The sequence below is a fragment of the Schistocerca gregaria genome, chromosome 3, assembly GCF_023897955.1.
Source record: "Schistocerca gregaria isolate iqSchGreg1 chromosome 3, iqSchGreg1.2, whole genome shotgun sequence".
In the NCBI taxonomy this organism is placed as follows: domain Eukaryota; kingdom Metazoa; phylum Arthropoda; class Insecta; order Orthoptera; family Acrididae; genus Schistocerca; species Schistocerca gregaria.
Window position 1 is genome coordinate 173,957,146 of NC_064922.1, and position 16,322 is coordinate 173,973,467.

The 16,322-nt window shown below is 44.6% G+C and overlaps 1 protein-coding gene across 1 annotated transcript in view; it reads left to right on the plus strand.

Moving 5' to 3' along the window:
* The window catches only part of LOC126355738 (uncharacterized), a 189,431-nt gene that overhangs the window by 99,823 nt on the left and 73,286 nt on the right, over positions 1–16,322 (plus strand). Inside the window, exons 3-4 of the mRNA XM_050006113.1 lie at positions 1,461–1,586; positions 14,332–14,571. Coding sequence (XP_049862070.1) covers positions 1,461–1,586; positions 14,332–14,571 — 366 coding nt within the window. The remainder of the gene's footprint in view (positions 1–1,460; positions 1,587–14,331; positions 14,572–16,322) is intronic.

A 16,322-nucleotide genomic window follows, 5' to 3' on the forward strand; every position in this document is an offset into this window, starting at 1 on the left:
CAATGCTCTACAGTTCTAGCATCAAGCACATCAGTACGTAGCATCAACAGGTTAGTGTTCATCACGAACGTGGTTTTGCAGTCAGTGCAATGTTTACAAATTCGGAGTTGGCAGATGCCCATTTGATGTATGGATTAGCACGGGGCAATAGCCGGGGCGCGGTACGTTTGTATCGAGACAGATTTCCAGAACGAAGGTGTCCCGACAGGAAGACGTTCGAAGCAATTGATCAGCGTCTTAGGGAGCACGAAACATTCCAGCCTATGACTCGCAACTGGGGAAGACCTAGAACGACGAGGACACCTCCAATGGACGAGGCAATTCTTCGTGCAGTTGACGATAACCGTAAAGTCAGCGTCAGAGAAGTTGCTACTGTACAAGGTAACGTTGACCACGTCACTGTATGGAGAGAGCTACGGGAGAACCAGTTGTTTCCGTACCATGTACAACGTGTGCAGGCACTATCAGCAGGTGATTGGCCTCCACATGTACGCTTCTGCGAACGGTTCATCCAACAATGTGTCAATCCTCATTTCAGTAAAAATGTTCTCTTTACGGATGAGGCTTCATTCCAACGTGATCAAATTGTAAATTTTCACAATCAACATGTGTGAGCTGACGAGAATCCTCAAGCAGTTGTGCAATCACGTCATCAACACACATTTTCTGTGAATTGCGCCCCATGTTCTTCCACCTACGCTCAATGGAGCACGTCATCATGATTTCATGCGGGATATCTACCTGTGCTGCTAAAACATGTGCCTTTACAAGTACGGCACAATATGTGGTTCAGGCACGATGGAGCTCCTGCACATTTCAGTCGAAGTGTTCGTACGCTTCTCAACAACAGATTCGGTGACCGATGGATTGGTAGAGGTGGACCAATTCCATGGCCTCCACGCTCTCCTGACCTAAACCCTCTTGACTTTCATTTATGGGGGAATTTGAAAGCTTTTGTCTACTCAACCCCGGTACCAAATGTAGAGACTCTTCGTGCTCGTATTGTGGACGGCTGTGATACAATACGCCATTCTCCTGGGGTGCATCAGCGCATCAGGGATTCCATGCGCCTGGAGTGGATGCATGTATCCTCGCTAAAGGAGGACATTTTGAACATTTCCTGTAACAAAGTGTTTGAAGTCACGCTGGTACGTTCTGTTACTGTGTGTTTCCATTCCATGGGTAATGTGATGTGAAGAGAAGTAATAAATTGAGCTTTAACATGGAAAGTAAGAGTTTCCGGGCACATGTCCACATTACATATTTTCTTTCTTTGTGTGTGAGGAATGTTTCCTGAAAGTTTGTCCGTACCTTTTTGTAACACCCTGTAGAGGATAGTGCACGTCATATGTAGGATTGAAAAGAATAGCCAGTTAAGAGACTGATAAATTAAAGTACAGAATCAGCTGCAACTTTTAAATGGCAGGCAGACACAGTAATACGTTCTTGACACTTTGCAGGCAGCTGTGCTGCAATTATGCTGAACATGACTGCCAACAATGCGGGGCTTTGGAAGCTGCAAGCAACCTTCCAGGAGAATGACACGAAAAAGGTTGAGATTCAAGGCGTCAACGTAACTGTCAGTGGTGAGTGCTCACATCACGGTGTGTCCAACCTATTCTCTCATTGCCACAATATTGAAGTAATCAAAATAAGAATAGTGTTCAGCAAACTGCACAAATTGATTATTAAGTCCCTTGAGAAATAATAAGACATAAAAATTAGAAGGTTACTGAAATGAAATCTGAACATCTATGACCTCGCTTCCTTTTGTCCGTTATCCATTACTTGCTGTTCACGTTGTTGATAACGTTTGTCTCAAGTATTGATATTAGTTTAAAATGGTTCATATGGCTCTAAGCACTATGGTAGGTCATCAGACTTAGAACTACTTAAACGTAACTAACCTAGGGACATCACACACATCCATGCCCGAGGCAGGATTAAAGCGCCTAGAACAGCTATTGTAGAAGAGATTTCTAGGTTCAGTTTGGTGTTATATTCGCCTATGAATGAAATGTTCACGATTTTTTCTCCATCTTCCGCATGTTAATGAACATGTTCAGTATTACTGGAAGTATATATGTGGGAAGCTAGGCCACTGCTTGCATGGCCAGCATCGACAGAAGCCACACTCCCCTCTGACGTCACAATCTAAGATGGTGGAATATAAGATGGTGGACAGCAGGAAATTAAAAAAATGTGAGATGGGTGATGGTGGAAAATTTAAAAACCCAGGATGGCAGAGGGCAGGAAAATTTAAAAACACAGGAAGAAGATGCTGTGATAAGCAAATGATTAGCTTTTCAGACCATTCCCACAAGGTTGGCGCCGGTAGCGACACCTGCAACGTGCTGACATGAGGAAAGTTTCCAACCGATTTCTCATACACAAACAGCAGTTGACCGGCCTTGCCTGGTGAAACGTTGTTGTGATGCCTCGTGTAAGGTGGAGAAATACGCACCATCACGTTTCCGACTTTGATAAAGTTCGGATTATAGCCTATCGCGATTGCGGTTTATCGTAACGCGACATTGCTGCTCGCGTTGGTCGAGACCCGATGACTGATAGCAGAATATGGAATCGGTGGGTTCAGGAGGGTAATACGGAACGCGGTACTGGATCCCAACGGTCTCGTATCACTAGCAGTCGAGATGACAGACATCTTATCCTCATTGCTGTAACGGAAAGTGCAGCCACGTCTCGGTCCCTGAGTAAACAGATGGGGACGTTTGCAAGACAACAACCATCTGCACGAACAGTTCGACGACGTTTGCAGCAGCATGGACTGTCAGCTCGGAGACCATTCCTGAGGTTACCCTTGACGCTGCATCACAGACAGGAGCGCCTGCGATGGTGTACTCAACGACGATTCTGGGTGCACGAATGGCAAAACGTCATTTTTCGGATGAATACAGGTTCTGTTTACAGCATCATGATGGTCGCATCCGTGTTTGGCGACATCGCGGTGAACGCACATTGGAAGCGTGTTGTCGTCATCGCCATATTGATGTATCACCCGGCGTGATGGTATGGGGTGCCATTGGTTACACGTCTCGGTCACCTCTTGCTCGCATTGAATGCACTTGCAACAGTGGACGTTACATTTCAGATGTGTTACGACCCATGGCCATACCCTTCACTCGATCCCTGCGAAACCCTGCATTTCAGCTGGATAATGCACGACCGCATGTTGCAGGTCCTGTACGGCCTTTGTGGATACTGAAACGTTTGACTCGTGCCCTGGCCAGCACATTCTCGATCTCTCACCAACTGAAAACGTCTGGTCAAAGGTGGCCGAGCGTCCGGCTCGTCACGGTACGCCAGTCACTACCCTTGATGAACTGTGGTATGGTGTTGAAGCTGCACGGGTAGCTGTACCTGTACACGCCATCCAAGCTCTGTTTGACTCAATGCCCAGGGTCTGTGCACCCAAATTGGGTGAAAATGTAATGATATGTCAGTTCTAGTATAATATATTTGCCCAATGAATACCCGTTTATCATCTGAATTTCTTCTTGGTGTATCAATTTTAATGGCCACTAGTGTACAATACAAGCTGCTGATCTTTGCACTTCTTCAAGCGTTCTACCAATGGAATGCAGTCTTTGGTTTGCCTTCCCCCACAACGTTATCTGTGTGAGCGTCCAATTTAAGTTGCTCGTAATTGTAATTCCCTGGTATTTACTTCCATTAATAGCCTTTAAATTTGTATCATTTATCGAGTAAACGAAATTTAACGGATTATTTTCAGTAACTGTCTAGATGATATTACTTTTACAATATTTAGAGTCAATTACAACTTTTTATACCATACATATATGGTATCTAAACCGTTTCCAATTGGTATTGATCTTCTGTTGACTGTACAAGACGGTAAATGACAGTATCGTCTAGCAACAGCCTCAGTGGGTTGCTCTGATTGTACACTAAGTCGTTTATAAAGATCAGGAACAGCAGAGGGCTTAAAACACTTGCCTGGGGAACGCCGGATATCACTTCTATTTTACTCGATCATTTTCCGTCGATTACTATGCACTGTGACATTTCTGAGAGGAAGTCACGAATCCAGTCACACAACTGAAAGCTGAAGCAATACTCCATATGGACGCAATTTGATTGGAAGTCTCTTGTGAGAAACGGTGTTGACAACCTTCTGTAAATCTAGAAATATGGCATTAATTTAGGATCACCTGTCGATAGCACTTATTACTACATGTGAATACAGAGCTAGTTGTGTTTCAGGAGACGATATTTTCTGAATCCATGTTGGCTGTTTGTCACTAAATCGTTTTCTTCGAGGTAATTCAAAACGTTGTTCCAGAATCCTTCTTTTGTGCCATCTCGTTGCCACTGTCCAGTCTTGTACCATGAGAAGCAAGGAGAGGATGTTGTTTGGTGGCCAGTATCCTCTTTCTAGGACACAAACTGCACACATGCATTAACAGACTTCTTTATCGATCCGAACAGAAAGCTGCTTATCTTTAAGCTAGTCCATGTGTTGTGGTACAAACTCTTCAGTAATATTCCGTGTTGGTCTCCTTGCTGGTGAAGTACAAGTCCCGCTATATTCTCGAACCTGGTCGCAGTGTGTTGACAGACGCTGAGCTAGAGACTGGGCTGACTGTGCCTGCGACTGACTCTGTCTGCGACTGGGTTGAATGTGACTGAGAGGGCGTTGGCGGCGCGTTGCTTGTGAGCTTGTCTTCGGCCTCTCTCCTGATACGCGCTTTATTCAGCGCCTACTATCTATCTTCTTGCAACCTCTTTGCCAACCGGTGTGCTGGCGACAGCTTACACCAGCACACCTACTGCGGATCTTTCATCGAGCGAGCAGTTCTATATGATTGCTGAGTATGGGGCAAATCAATAACGTGTTGGTGTACATTTTGCGCTTATATAAGTACTTATTTGGCTTGGCATTGATTGATAGATTTGTTGGATGACGGCCTGGCGGATATCATGCCAAATTATATCAATTATCGCGTTAGATCCAGAGCTGGTTGGAGGGCTCTACCCATAATGCTGCAAACGTTTTGTTCAGAGATGTTACTTGGGTGTAACACATCATACACCAGTACACTTTCAGCTGGATTCCAGAATTTGAGTTCCACATAGTTCCATGTAGTTTTATTACATCCACTAACTAAGGTTTTGTATAATATACTGTGCTTGTTTTTCTCATTCCATGATCTTCAGACATAGCGATTACTGAGAGTGCTTTATTATCTTCTACCAATACTCAGATGTTGTTATCGGTCTTGTTACATATCCATTCGTAGCTTCTCTGTGGCCATCGTGTCTCTGTGTCTTTTCAGCTGGATTCCAGAATTTGAGTTCCACATAGTTCCATGTAGTTTTATTACATCCACTAACTAAGGTTTTGTATAATATACTGTGCTTGTTTTTCTCATTCCATGATCTTCAGACATAGCGATTACTGAGAGTGCTTTATTATCTTCTACCAATACTCAGATGTTGTTATCGGTCTTGTTACATATCCATTCGTGGCTTCTCTGTGGCCATCGTGTCTCTGTGTCTATTCCTCGTCTGCCAACTATTTTTCCCTTTAGCACAAGCTGAAGTACATTATTTTTATCACTCTGTACACAATGTAGGTGCACATCAGTTTCACTTTCATGCTTTATGCGAGACTGTGGCTGTGACAACAATTCAATAAGACGGGGTTGTAGGCCCTCCCATATGTTATTCTATCTGTCCAAAAGGCAAGGACTAAACAGAACCAAGAAGAGATTTGGAAAAGGAATCAATGCTCAAAGAAAAGCAAAATGAGAGCACCAAATTTTGTCGTTGAAAAAGTAACTCTGCCGCAGGCCGGGAAGGACTTAGGAGAACTGTTGAACGGAATAGATAGCGCATTGAGAAGAGACTATAAAATGAACGTCAACAAAAGTGCAGCAAGGGCAGTGGAGTGTAGTCGCATTACGTTAGGCGATTCTGGGAGAATTAGAAGTTGAGATGCATAAAATAATAGACGTGTTTTGCTGTTTGTGCAGCAAAGTAACAGACGACAACACATTTACAGATGGTATAAAACGCGGGCATGTAACAGAAAGAAAGAAAAATTTGCAAAAGAGAAATTTGTTACCATCGAATATTAATTTAAGTGTTAAGAACTCTTCTCCGAAAGTAATTGTCTGGAGTGTAGCCTTATACGTAAGTGAAAAGTGGACAATAACAGCACAGGTAAGGAAAAGGCAGAAACGTTCGAAATGTGTTGTTATGGAAAAATGCTGAAGATTAGACGAGTTAATTGGGTAAGTTATAAAAAGATACTGAGTAGATTAAGGAAAAAGAGACGTTTATGACACAGTTTGGTTAAAAAGTGGATATTTTCACGGAGCACGTTTTGAGGCTTCAAGGAATAGTTAATTTTTCAGTAGCGACAAATTTGAAAGATAAAATTTGAGAGGTACTCTAAGACTCAGATAGAATAAGCAGGTTCAAATGACCATAGGCTACAGTTGCTATGCAGAGGTAGCGACAATTCCACCGTATACAGTAGCGTCGAAAGTTGCAGAAAGTCAGTTTTCACACTGATAACTGAAACAACAACAAAGCTTTATCACTCTTTTTATCTATATGTGTTCTTTTAAATGCGTTATCACTTGTTACTAAGCATGCTCTCCATCTTTTGTATACTTCCAAATCCGCCAGTCAGCCCATGGAGGAATGTGTGTTCAACCTATATCTGTGTGCTCATTGTTAACAGCAAGCGACTTTTCACCAGTCCTTGATCAAATCTGAAATTCAGGTTGTTACTACGGAACAGACACTTAATACACCTACCTTTCTCAGCAAGACTTCTAATCTCATTTTCATTTCGAGGGTATCTGCTATCAAGCTTTCGAGGCACTTGAGCTGTTCTATTACATACTTCAGTCGCCCATCGTGTTTATATGTGCTGCGTATCAAAAGCTTCGGGTTTAGCCAATTGATAGAGATTTTTAATGACAAGTTATTTCAGGAAGATTTTTGTGTGGTGTTGTTGGTTGGAAGACACCGAGGGGCCAGTTCATCTGCATGGTCAGAAAGGCTTTTCTTCCCCTGCGGAGAATGTCCTCGTTCCTTGCGGCTTGCGAGATTTGTGTCGTTAAGTGCGTCTCTTGAGTGTGAATGATTGTAATCGGCGTATGTAAAACGTGGCGTCATGTTTGCTCCGGCCTCACAACAAGCCCCGGCACGAAGATGAAGAAGAGCAGAGAAGGCTGTGAGACGACGTCAGCCAATAGCACGCCGGTTACATCGACACTTCGACAGGAGTGGCCTCTACAAGAAGAGAACGTAAACGCCGCTCCCTCTCTTGGACCCTCCACCTCCGGACGATCCAAGCCAAGGCAAGCTCCCGATTCTGTCTCCTCAAGCTCCTTTCCGGCTGTACTTGGGGTCTGGACCCCTCCACCATCCTCCATACCTATAAATCTCTCATTCGCCCTGTCCTTTGCTACGCTCACCCTGCCTGGATCTCCGCTCCCCCTACCTTTCACAAATCCTTTCAGATCCTAGAACGCCATGCTCTTCGCCTCGCCAATCGCATCTGTCTCCCCTCCCCCATGCGGATCCTGTGTGACCTTATTCCCTTCCCCCACCTCCTCCTTTTCGGCGAACGCATACGGATCCTCTACACCTCCCGTAAACTCGATCCTCCTCACCCGCTGGTCTCTCTCATCCTTTCCCGCCCCCGTCCACTGCCGTGCCTGTATTCCCACGTCCCACCTGCTCTCCATCTCTCCACCCTCCTTACCCTCTCCCTAGGTGGCTTCCGCCAGCTCCACCTCCCTGATGATGCCCTCCTCCCCATCTATCCCTCCTACCAACTTTGATCCTCCCTCCCTGTGTTTCTTCCTATGGGCACCCTCTCTCCCTTCTCTCCCCCAGGCTTCCCCTACCTCCATACCTCCATTCCTCCTCACATCTCCTCTGCCACTGGCATCTTTGCTCTCCCCTCTCCCTCCCCCTCCCCCTTCTTCCCCTCTTGGCACGTCCCCGGTCTCGCACACGCTAAGTGGACATTCGCGCACTGGAGATCATCGCCACCAGCTTCTCGTGCGTGCCATCGTGTTTGTGTTTATTGTTCGCCGTCAAGCTTCTCCGTTCACCTGTGCTGTCGAAGTCGTCAGTGTTTGTGCGTCGTGCCGACAGTCTTTAGTGTGGTTTTCGTCGAGTGTGAAGGGCTTCGTGCTTTTTGTATTCTGTGTCTACTGTTTTTGCCCACCATTTTGTTCAGTCTACGTGTTTTCTTAATATTTTTCATTGTCAATCCTGAGGCTGATGAGCAGTAGAGGATGCTGCTGCAAGCCCACCTGATGACAGGTGTTTAAAATATCAGTAAATAAATATATATATATATATTTATTTATAAACTCTGCTCCCACCAGCCTCAGGGACAGTAGAAGACTGTCACTAGTAGAGAGGCCCAGGAGGGCAGCGATATAAAATATACACTACTGGTCATTAAAATCACTACACCAAGAAGATGGCGTGCTACAGACGCGAAATTTAACTGACAGGAAGAAGATGCTGCGATATGCAAATGATTAGCTTTTCAGAGGAATCACACAAGGCTGGCGACGGTGGCGACACCTACAACGTGCTGACGTGAGGAAAGTTTCCAACCGATTTCTCATACACAAACAGCAGTTGACCGGCGTTGCCTGGTGAAACGTTGTTGTGATGCCTCGTGTAAGGAGGAGAAATGCGTACCATCACATTTCCGACTTTGACAAAGGTCGCATTGTAGCCTATCGCGATTTCGGTTTGTCGTATCGCGACATTGCTGCTCGCGTTGGTCGATATCCAATGACTGTTAGCAGAAGATCGAATCGGTGGGTTCAGGGGGGTAATACGGAACGCCGTGCTGGATCCCAACGTCCTCGTATCAATTGCAGTCGAGATGACAGGCATCTTATCCGCATGGATGGATACTGCAGCCACGTCTCGATCCCTGAGTCAACAGATGGGGACGTCTGCAAGACAACAACCATCTGCACGAGGAGTTGGACGATGTTTGCAGCAGTATGGACTGTCAGCTCGGAGAACGTGCCTGCGGTTACCCTTGACGTTGCATCATAGACAGCAGCGCCTGCGGTGGTGTACTCAACGACGATTCTGGGTGCACGAATGGCAAATCGTCATTTTTTCGGATGAATACAGGTTCTGTTTACAGCATCGTGATGGTCACATCCGTGTTTGGCGACATCGCTGTGAACGGACACTGGAAGCGTGTTGTCGTCATCGCCATATTGATGTATCACCTGGCGTGATGGTATGGGGTTTCCATTGGTTACACGTCTCGGTCACCTCTTGTTCGCATTGAAGGCACTATGAACAGTGGACGTTGTATTTGAGATGTGTTCCGACCTGTAGCTCTACCCCTCATTCGATCCCTACGAAAACCTACATTTCAGCAGGATAAAGCACGACCGCATGTTGCAGGTCCTGTACGGGCCTTTCTGGATACAGAAAATGGTCGACTGCTGCCCTGGCCAGCACATTATCCAGATCTCATACCAACTGAAAACGTCTGGTCAATGGTGGCCGAGCAACTGGCTCGCCACGATACGCCAGTCACTACTCTTGATGAACTGTGGTATGGTGTTGAAGCTGCATGGACAGCTGTACCTGTAAACGCCTCTGAGCTCTGTTTGACTCAATGCCCAGGCGTATCAAGGCCGTCATTACGGCCAGAGGTGGTTGTTCTGGGTACCGATTTGTCAGGATCTATGCACCCAGATGTGAAAATGTAATGACATGTCAGTTCTGGTATAATATATTTGTCCAATGAATACCCGTTTATCATCTGCATTTCTTCTTGGTGTAGCAATTTTAATGGTCAGTAGTGTAAAACGCTTGTGAGGTAAGAGACCGTGGAACGTGTGCGCGAAGTATTCGATAGAATCCCACTTAAATCCATTAGCTTAGTTGGTGAAGAACTAGCCATCCCCCGCTCGATGGACCACGATATTGTGCACAAATGTCTCCGGCTGCGTGCTTTGATTCTCCAAACTTTGTATCCCATTAAACGTCAAGATCACCACAAAGGATGTGGTTTTGATGTCGATATATGGCATCGTATAGACGAAAATAACGAGTACCTCAAGGCAGCGGTGTTCAGTGGTGAATCTACTTTCTCCATCTTTGGTCAAGTTAACCGACATAACTGTCGAATATGGGGACATGACACTCCAGCAGAAGTGACTGAGTACGAAACGGTCACACCAAAAGATAAGGTGTGCTTGGGATTGCCTAAACATGGTGTGTTTAGTCCATTTACACTGATGAGCAAAAGAAATAGTACACCTGCCTAATATCGTGTAATATATCCGCAATCACGCAGAAGTGTCTCAACACGACGTGACGTGGACCATGGATTCAATGGACTCAGCTAATGCAGGGCTGTTCATAAATCCGAAAGAATACGGGGGGGGGGGGGGGGGTGGAGATCTCCTCTGAATAGCACTTGCAAGTATCCCAGATACTCTCAATAATGTTCATGTCTGGGGAGTTTGGTGACCAGTGGAAGTGTTTAAACTCAGAAGAGTGCTCATGGGGCCACTCTGTAGCAATTATGGACATGTATGATGTCGCAGTGTCCTGCTGGAATTATCCAAGTCCATCGGAATGCACAATGGACATGAGTGGATGCAGGTGATCAGACAGGATTCTTACATATGTGTCACCTGTCAGAGTCGTATCTAGACGTATCATGGGTCCTATATCACTCTAACTGTACACGTCCCACACCATTACAGAGCCTCCACCAGCTTGAACAGTCCCCTGCCAACATGCACAGTCCATGCATTCATATAGCTAGTCTCCATACCCGTACACGTACTCGTGCATGCAGTTTGAAATGAGACTCGTCCGACCACGCAACAGGTTATCAGTCATAAATGGGCCAATGACGGTGATGACGGGCCCAGGCGATGCGTAAAGCTTTGTGTCGTGCAGCCATCAAGGGTACACGAGTGGACCTTCGCTTCCGAAAGCCCATATCGATGATGTTTCGTTGAATGGTTCCCACGCAGACACTTGTTTATGGGCCAGAATTGAAATATGCAGCAATTTGCGGCAGGGTTGCACTTCTGTCACGTTGAACGATTCTCTTCAGTCTTAATCGCTTCTGTTCCCGCAGGATCTTTTTCCGGCAGCAGCGATACCGGAGATTTGATGTTTTACCAGGTTCCTGATATTCACTATAGACTCGTGAAATGGTCGTAAGGGAAAATCCCCGCTTCATCGCTTCCTCGGAGATGCTGTGTTCCATCGCTCATGCGCTGACTATAAGACCATGTTCAAAGCCACTTAAATCTGGATCACCTGCTATTGCAGCAGCAGTAACCGATCTAACAACTGCACCAGACACTTGTCTTCCAAACTGGTTGCCGGCCATAGAGTTGTATTCTACATGTTTACATCTCTGTGTATTTGAATACACATGCCTATAGCAGTGTCTTTGGCGCTTTAGTCTATTACTGCAGTGAACAGTGACAGGACACAACTACCTCGACATATTGTCGAACTATGCAGTTCCATATTTATACGTTTGGCTCCAGAGGTCATTTTCCAGCAGGATGATGCCTCACTCCACTATCTGAGGATGTTGCGACATATCATCATGAGACATTTCCTGAGCGTTTGACCGGAAGAAGGGGGGCGTGGTGAGGGGGGGGGGGCTTGTCGGACCCCCTCAGTTTCCAGAAGTGCAGAAGTGATCCCTCTGGATAACAGTGCAGGGGATTCACCAAGGACATAGTTTACATAACAAATGTTTGAGATCTGGTAGATATGAGACAACGGATATACGCCGAGGTGCAGACCGTAACACCTGTCGTGCTCATAAGCATGTGGTGGGATGTGGAGTACCGTTAAATATCTGTCGAGCTACAGACTGTGCCCACATGCTTAAAAATGTTGGAGCCCTTGTTTAAAATGATGGACAGATGAAGTCATAAACCTTGAGAGGTACTAAAATATAAACAAATGTCTTTGTACATCTCTATTTCGGAAATCCTGTAATTTATTCCTTCTATCTATGAATAAAAAATTCCTTACAAGTCCAGGATTTGAATTAGCTAATTTCGTGTGGAGCTGCATGCACATGCACGGTTTAGCGATCTCTTCTACTTTTTCTGATATTTTTTTTATTTTTCATTTTTTCAATTTTTTAAAGGACCTCCAACCTCCCCTATAGCCCAATCTTATGCCCACTGTTCGCGTTCCAACAAAATAAATATCCAAAACTAAGAGTAATGTGATTACGAAGGCTTCCCTGGCGCAATAATTGATAATATTCTTCTCGGGTGTGCAGCCGGATCATAATGTCTTTATGACACAATATTTCTGCGGTCCAACTGGCCGCCATCTTCAGGTGAGAGTGCTGGTACACGATCTCGCCGGAACTGACTTCTCAGCGCAAGCGGCGGCCTCTATATAGGCCGTAGAATGTCCACAACGCGTGCGCGACGAGGTGCCGTAACTGCCCACTAGCGCAAGTAAACATACCGCGCCGCCAATGGTGGAAACAGGCGAAATCGAGATATTGCCATCAAAAATTAAAAATTATTATTCCGACGATCGAAAGACAGACTGACAACACCAGGCTCCAAGTCTTACTTAAAAGATAACCCCTGTCTCTATTAATAAGATTATCATATAAACGAATCTCTATGGATTCTTCTAAAACACAGTCCCAATAGCAAGATGCAGGGGCAACAGTTTGTGTCTCGTCCTACAGCATTCTGTGTTCCTCGGTGAGACAGTGTTCAACCACTGCAGACTTCTCAGGTTGAAGCAGCCTTGTGCGCCGCTGATGCTCAACACATCGCTCCTGAATGGTCCGGATTGCCTGACCAATATAAGCCTTCCCACAGTGGCAAGGGATCTTGTACACACCGGGCTTCCTCAAACCCAAGTCATCCTTAACAGTGACAAGGAGCGCTCTAATCTTGGCTGGCGGACGAAAAGTACTTTTCATATGATATCTTTTTAGAATTCTTCCTATCTTCGAGGAAATGCTCCCAGCAAAAGGCAGAAATGCCACCGATTTGCAGGTATCTTCTGGTGGTTCAGGCGAAGGTCCAAACTGGAAAGCACGACGGATCTGTTTATCTGTATAGCCATTCTGCTTGAACACAACCTTAAGATGGTCCAGTTCTTGTGTCAAGCTTTCTCCATCTGAAATGGCATAAGCTCTTCTCGCCAACGGCCGCACGACCCCTGTACGCTGGAACGATGGATGACAGCTAGAAGTATGCAGGTAACGGTCCGTATGCGTAGGCCATCGATAAACACTGTGTCCCATCATCCTTTCTGTACACCAGAATGTCCGGAAACAGAAGCCTTCCATTACTTTCCAGCTCCATGGTCAACTAGATGCTAGGATGCAGGGAATTAAAATGATCTAGGAGGCGGTCAAGAGCTTCTCTCCCATGAGGCCACACCATAAACGTATCGTCGACGTACCTCCAGAAACAGGTTGCTTTTAAAGACGCCGTCTTCAGCGCCATGTCCTCAAAATCTTCCATAAAAAGATTGGCGACTATTGGGGGCAAAGGGCTCCCCATAGCCACTCCGTCAGTCTGTTCAAAATATTTGTCATTGAATTGGACCGCGGAAATATTGTGTCAAGATGATCCGACTGCTCACCCGAGAAGAATATTGTCCAAGAGTAATGTGCACAGCCATTTCTTAGCGTGCGTTCAATCAAAGTGTGTAGTTTGATAAACAATATTAGTTCAACACCCATACACCTACCGACAAGTGCATAACAAAATATGAAATATCAACAGCATATGAAATGAAATATTGAATTTCATTTACTTTCAGGTACTGTTTCTTTTGTGTCTGCAGCACTCAGATCAAATCCACCTTAAAAAATAATCAGTGCTGCAGTATCCCACATTCCATATCGGCATGTTGGATATCATGCTTCAGATTTAAAGGGGAGTAATCTCAAGCAATCCTTTATATCGTCTGAGATGGAGCTATGTGGTTTCTTTGACTTCGAATCAAGAACAAATACCCCATGTCTACGTTAGAAGTAGATATCATCGGCGTAGCGAAGCAGTTTATGGCACTTAATAAAGGGAAGTCTTCTGGTCCAGATAGCATGCCTACAAGGTTATTTTTAGAGTTTCGAGTCCTCCCTCCGGCATGGGTGTGTTTGTTGTTCTTAGCACAAGTTAGTTTAAATAGTGTGTACGTCTAGGGACCGAGGACCTCAGCAGTTATTTCCCTTAGGACTTATTTGAACATTTTAGTGTAACGTGCCGCAGAGTTTCGGAGGATGATGCTGCGCTCGGTTCGCAGACGCGCCGAGCAAGCCGTCGCCGGTGACGATGCAGCTGCCGTTCGGCGACGTGTCGGCCATCCAGGTGGGCAGCGAGGACAGCGTGTACTGCATGCTGCGCGACCCCCTGGGCCACACCGTCAGTGTGGGCTCGGGCTTCTGCCAGCACACCGTCACAACGATGGACCAGGGCGTCTGGACCGCCACCTACGCCCTGCCGGGCAGCCTGCAGGAGATCGAGGTCAACTACACTGTCGAAGGTGCGTCTGGTCAGCGGTCTGTGGGCTGAAGCCTGCTGTGTTGGAGGATGCCTACATAAAGGGGATACGAAAATCACCATAAACACTGAAATTCATCAGCCATCATTCATAATCACTAATTCATCAACTGTTCATTCATTCATCATTGATTCCTCACTGCTTCTTCCATTCACCTATCATTAATTCATTCATCACTCATTCATCCTTCATATATTCACCCATCATTCATTGATCAATCATTTATTCATCCATCATTAATTCACTCATTATTCATCCATCATCCACTCACTCATTATTCATCCATCTATCATTCATTCATCCATAAGTCATTAGCCCATTATTCATTCAAGTTAAATGCACAATATTGCTGTTACAGGGGATACTAAAATCACCATAGAAACTGAAATTCACCAACCGTCATTAATCACCACTAATCCATCAACTGTTCATTCATTCATCATTGATTCCTCACTACATCATCCATTCATCCACCATTAATTCATTCGTCACTCATTTGCCCTTCATATATTCACCCATCATTCATTGATCAATCATTTATTCATCCATCACCCCATTCACTCATTATTCATTCATCATCCATTCACTCATTATTCATCCATCTATCATTCATTCATCCATAAGTCATTAGCCCATTATTCATTCAAGTCGAAGGCACAGGATTTCTGTTACAGGGGATATGAAAATCACCATTAAGACTGAAATTCACCAACCATCATTCATCATCACTAATTCATCTACTGTTCATTCATTCATCATTGATACCTCACTGCATCATCCATTCATCCACCATTAATTCATTCATCACTCATTCACCCTTCATATATTCGCCCATCATTCATTGATCAATCATTTATTCATCCACCATCCATTCACTCATTATTCATCCATCATCCATTCACTCATTATTCAATCGTCCATCATTCTTTCATTCATAAGTCATTTGCCCATTATTCATTCAAGTTGAATGCACTATATTGCTGTTACAAAGTAGCGATTGGTGGGCGAAATAACTAGCTGTCTGAATTGATGGCTCTGACGATGCTGTGTTTCATGACACTGTAGAGGATATAATACGAAAATTAATTGATGAAGTGTGTTATCTTTCTCCTCTTTCCAGTTCCATCTAGAGTCCATATTAGCCTTTTACGAAGATTTGAGAGAAGCGAATATTACGATAAACTTCCTAGTTTGCTTAGCTTTTCGTGTAGAGTTGGCTCCAGTTCTTCTTGTCAAGGGGTCTGATTCTTGAAGCCGAAAATGTCACATTTTAGGTCCTCACGGTCGGACTGATAGAAATAATTTCAACATGGTTGTCGCATAGTTTTTGTTTTTACGTTAATGTATTTTCTCACATTTTACTACAGTCTTTTGCTTTTTTACATTACCAAAGCCGAAGTTGCATTGTTCACACAAAATACAAAAATACATCCGATCACATATCATAGGCACCCTTAGGACTCTCACACTCTGCAGAAATAACCACATTCCAAAGGGTTGACAATTTTTCTTAACAAATGAATTTCTACTAGTTTCTGTTACATTATTACATTCCATTATCATTAAGTAAATGAATCCAGAAATAAACGTAGTAACCAGTACAGTTTTGTGTAATTAATAACAGAATTTTTAAGTGTGCCAATACTTCGAAATTTCAAATGTTTCTAAAAAAATATTTTAACTATACATTCAGAGCAAGTACTTATAGACTATAGCATCGAGACTAAAACATT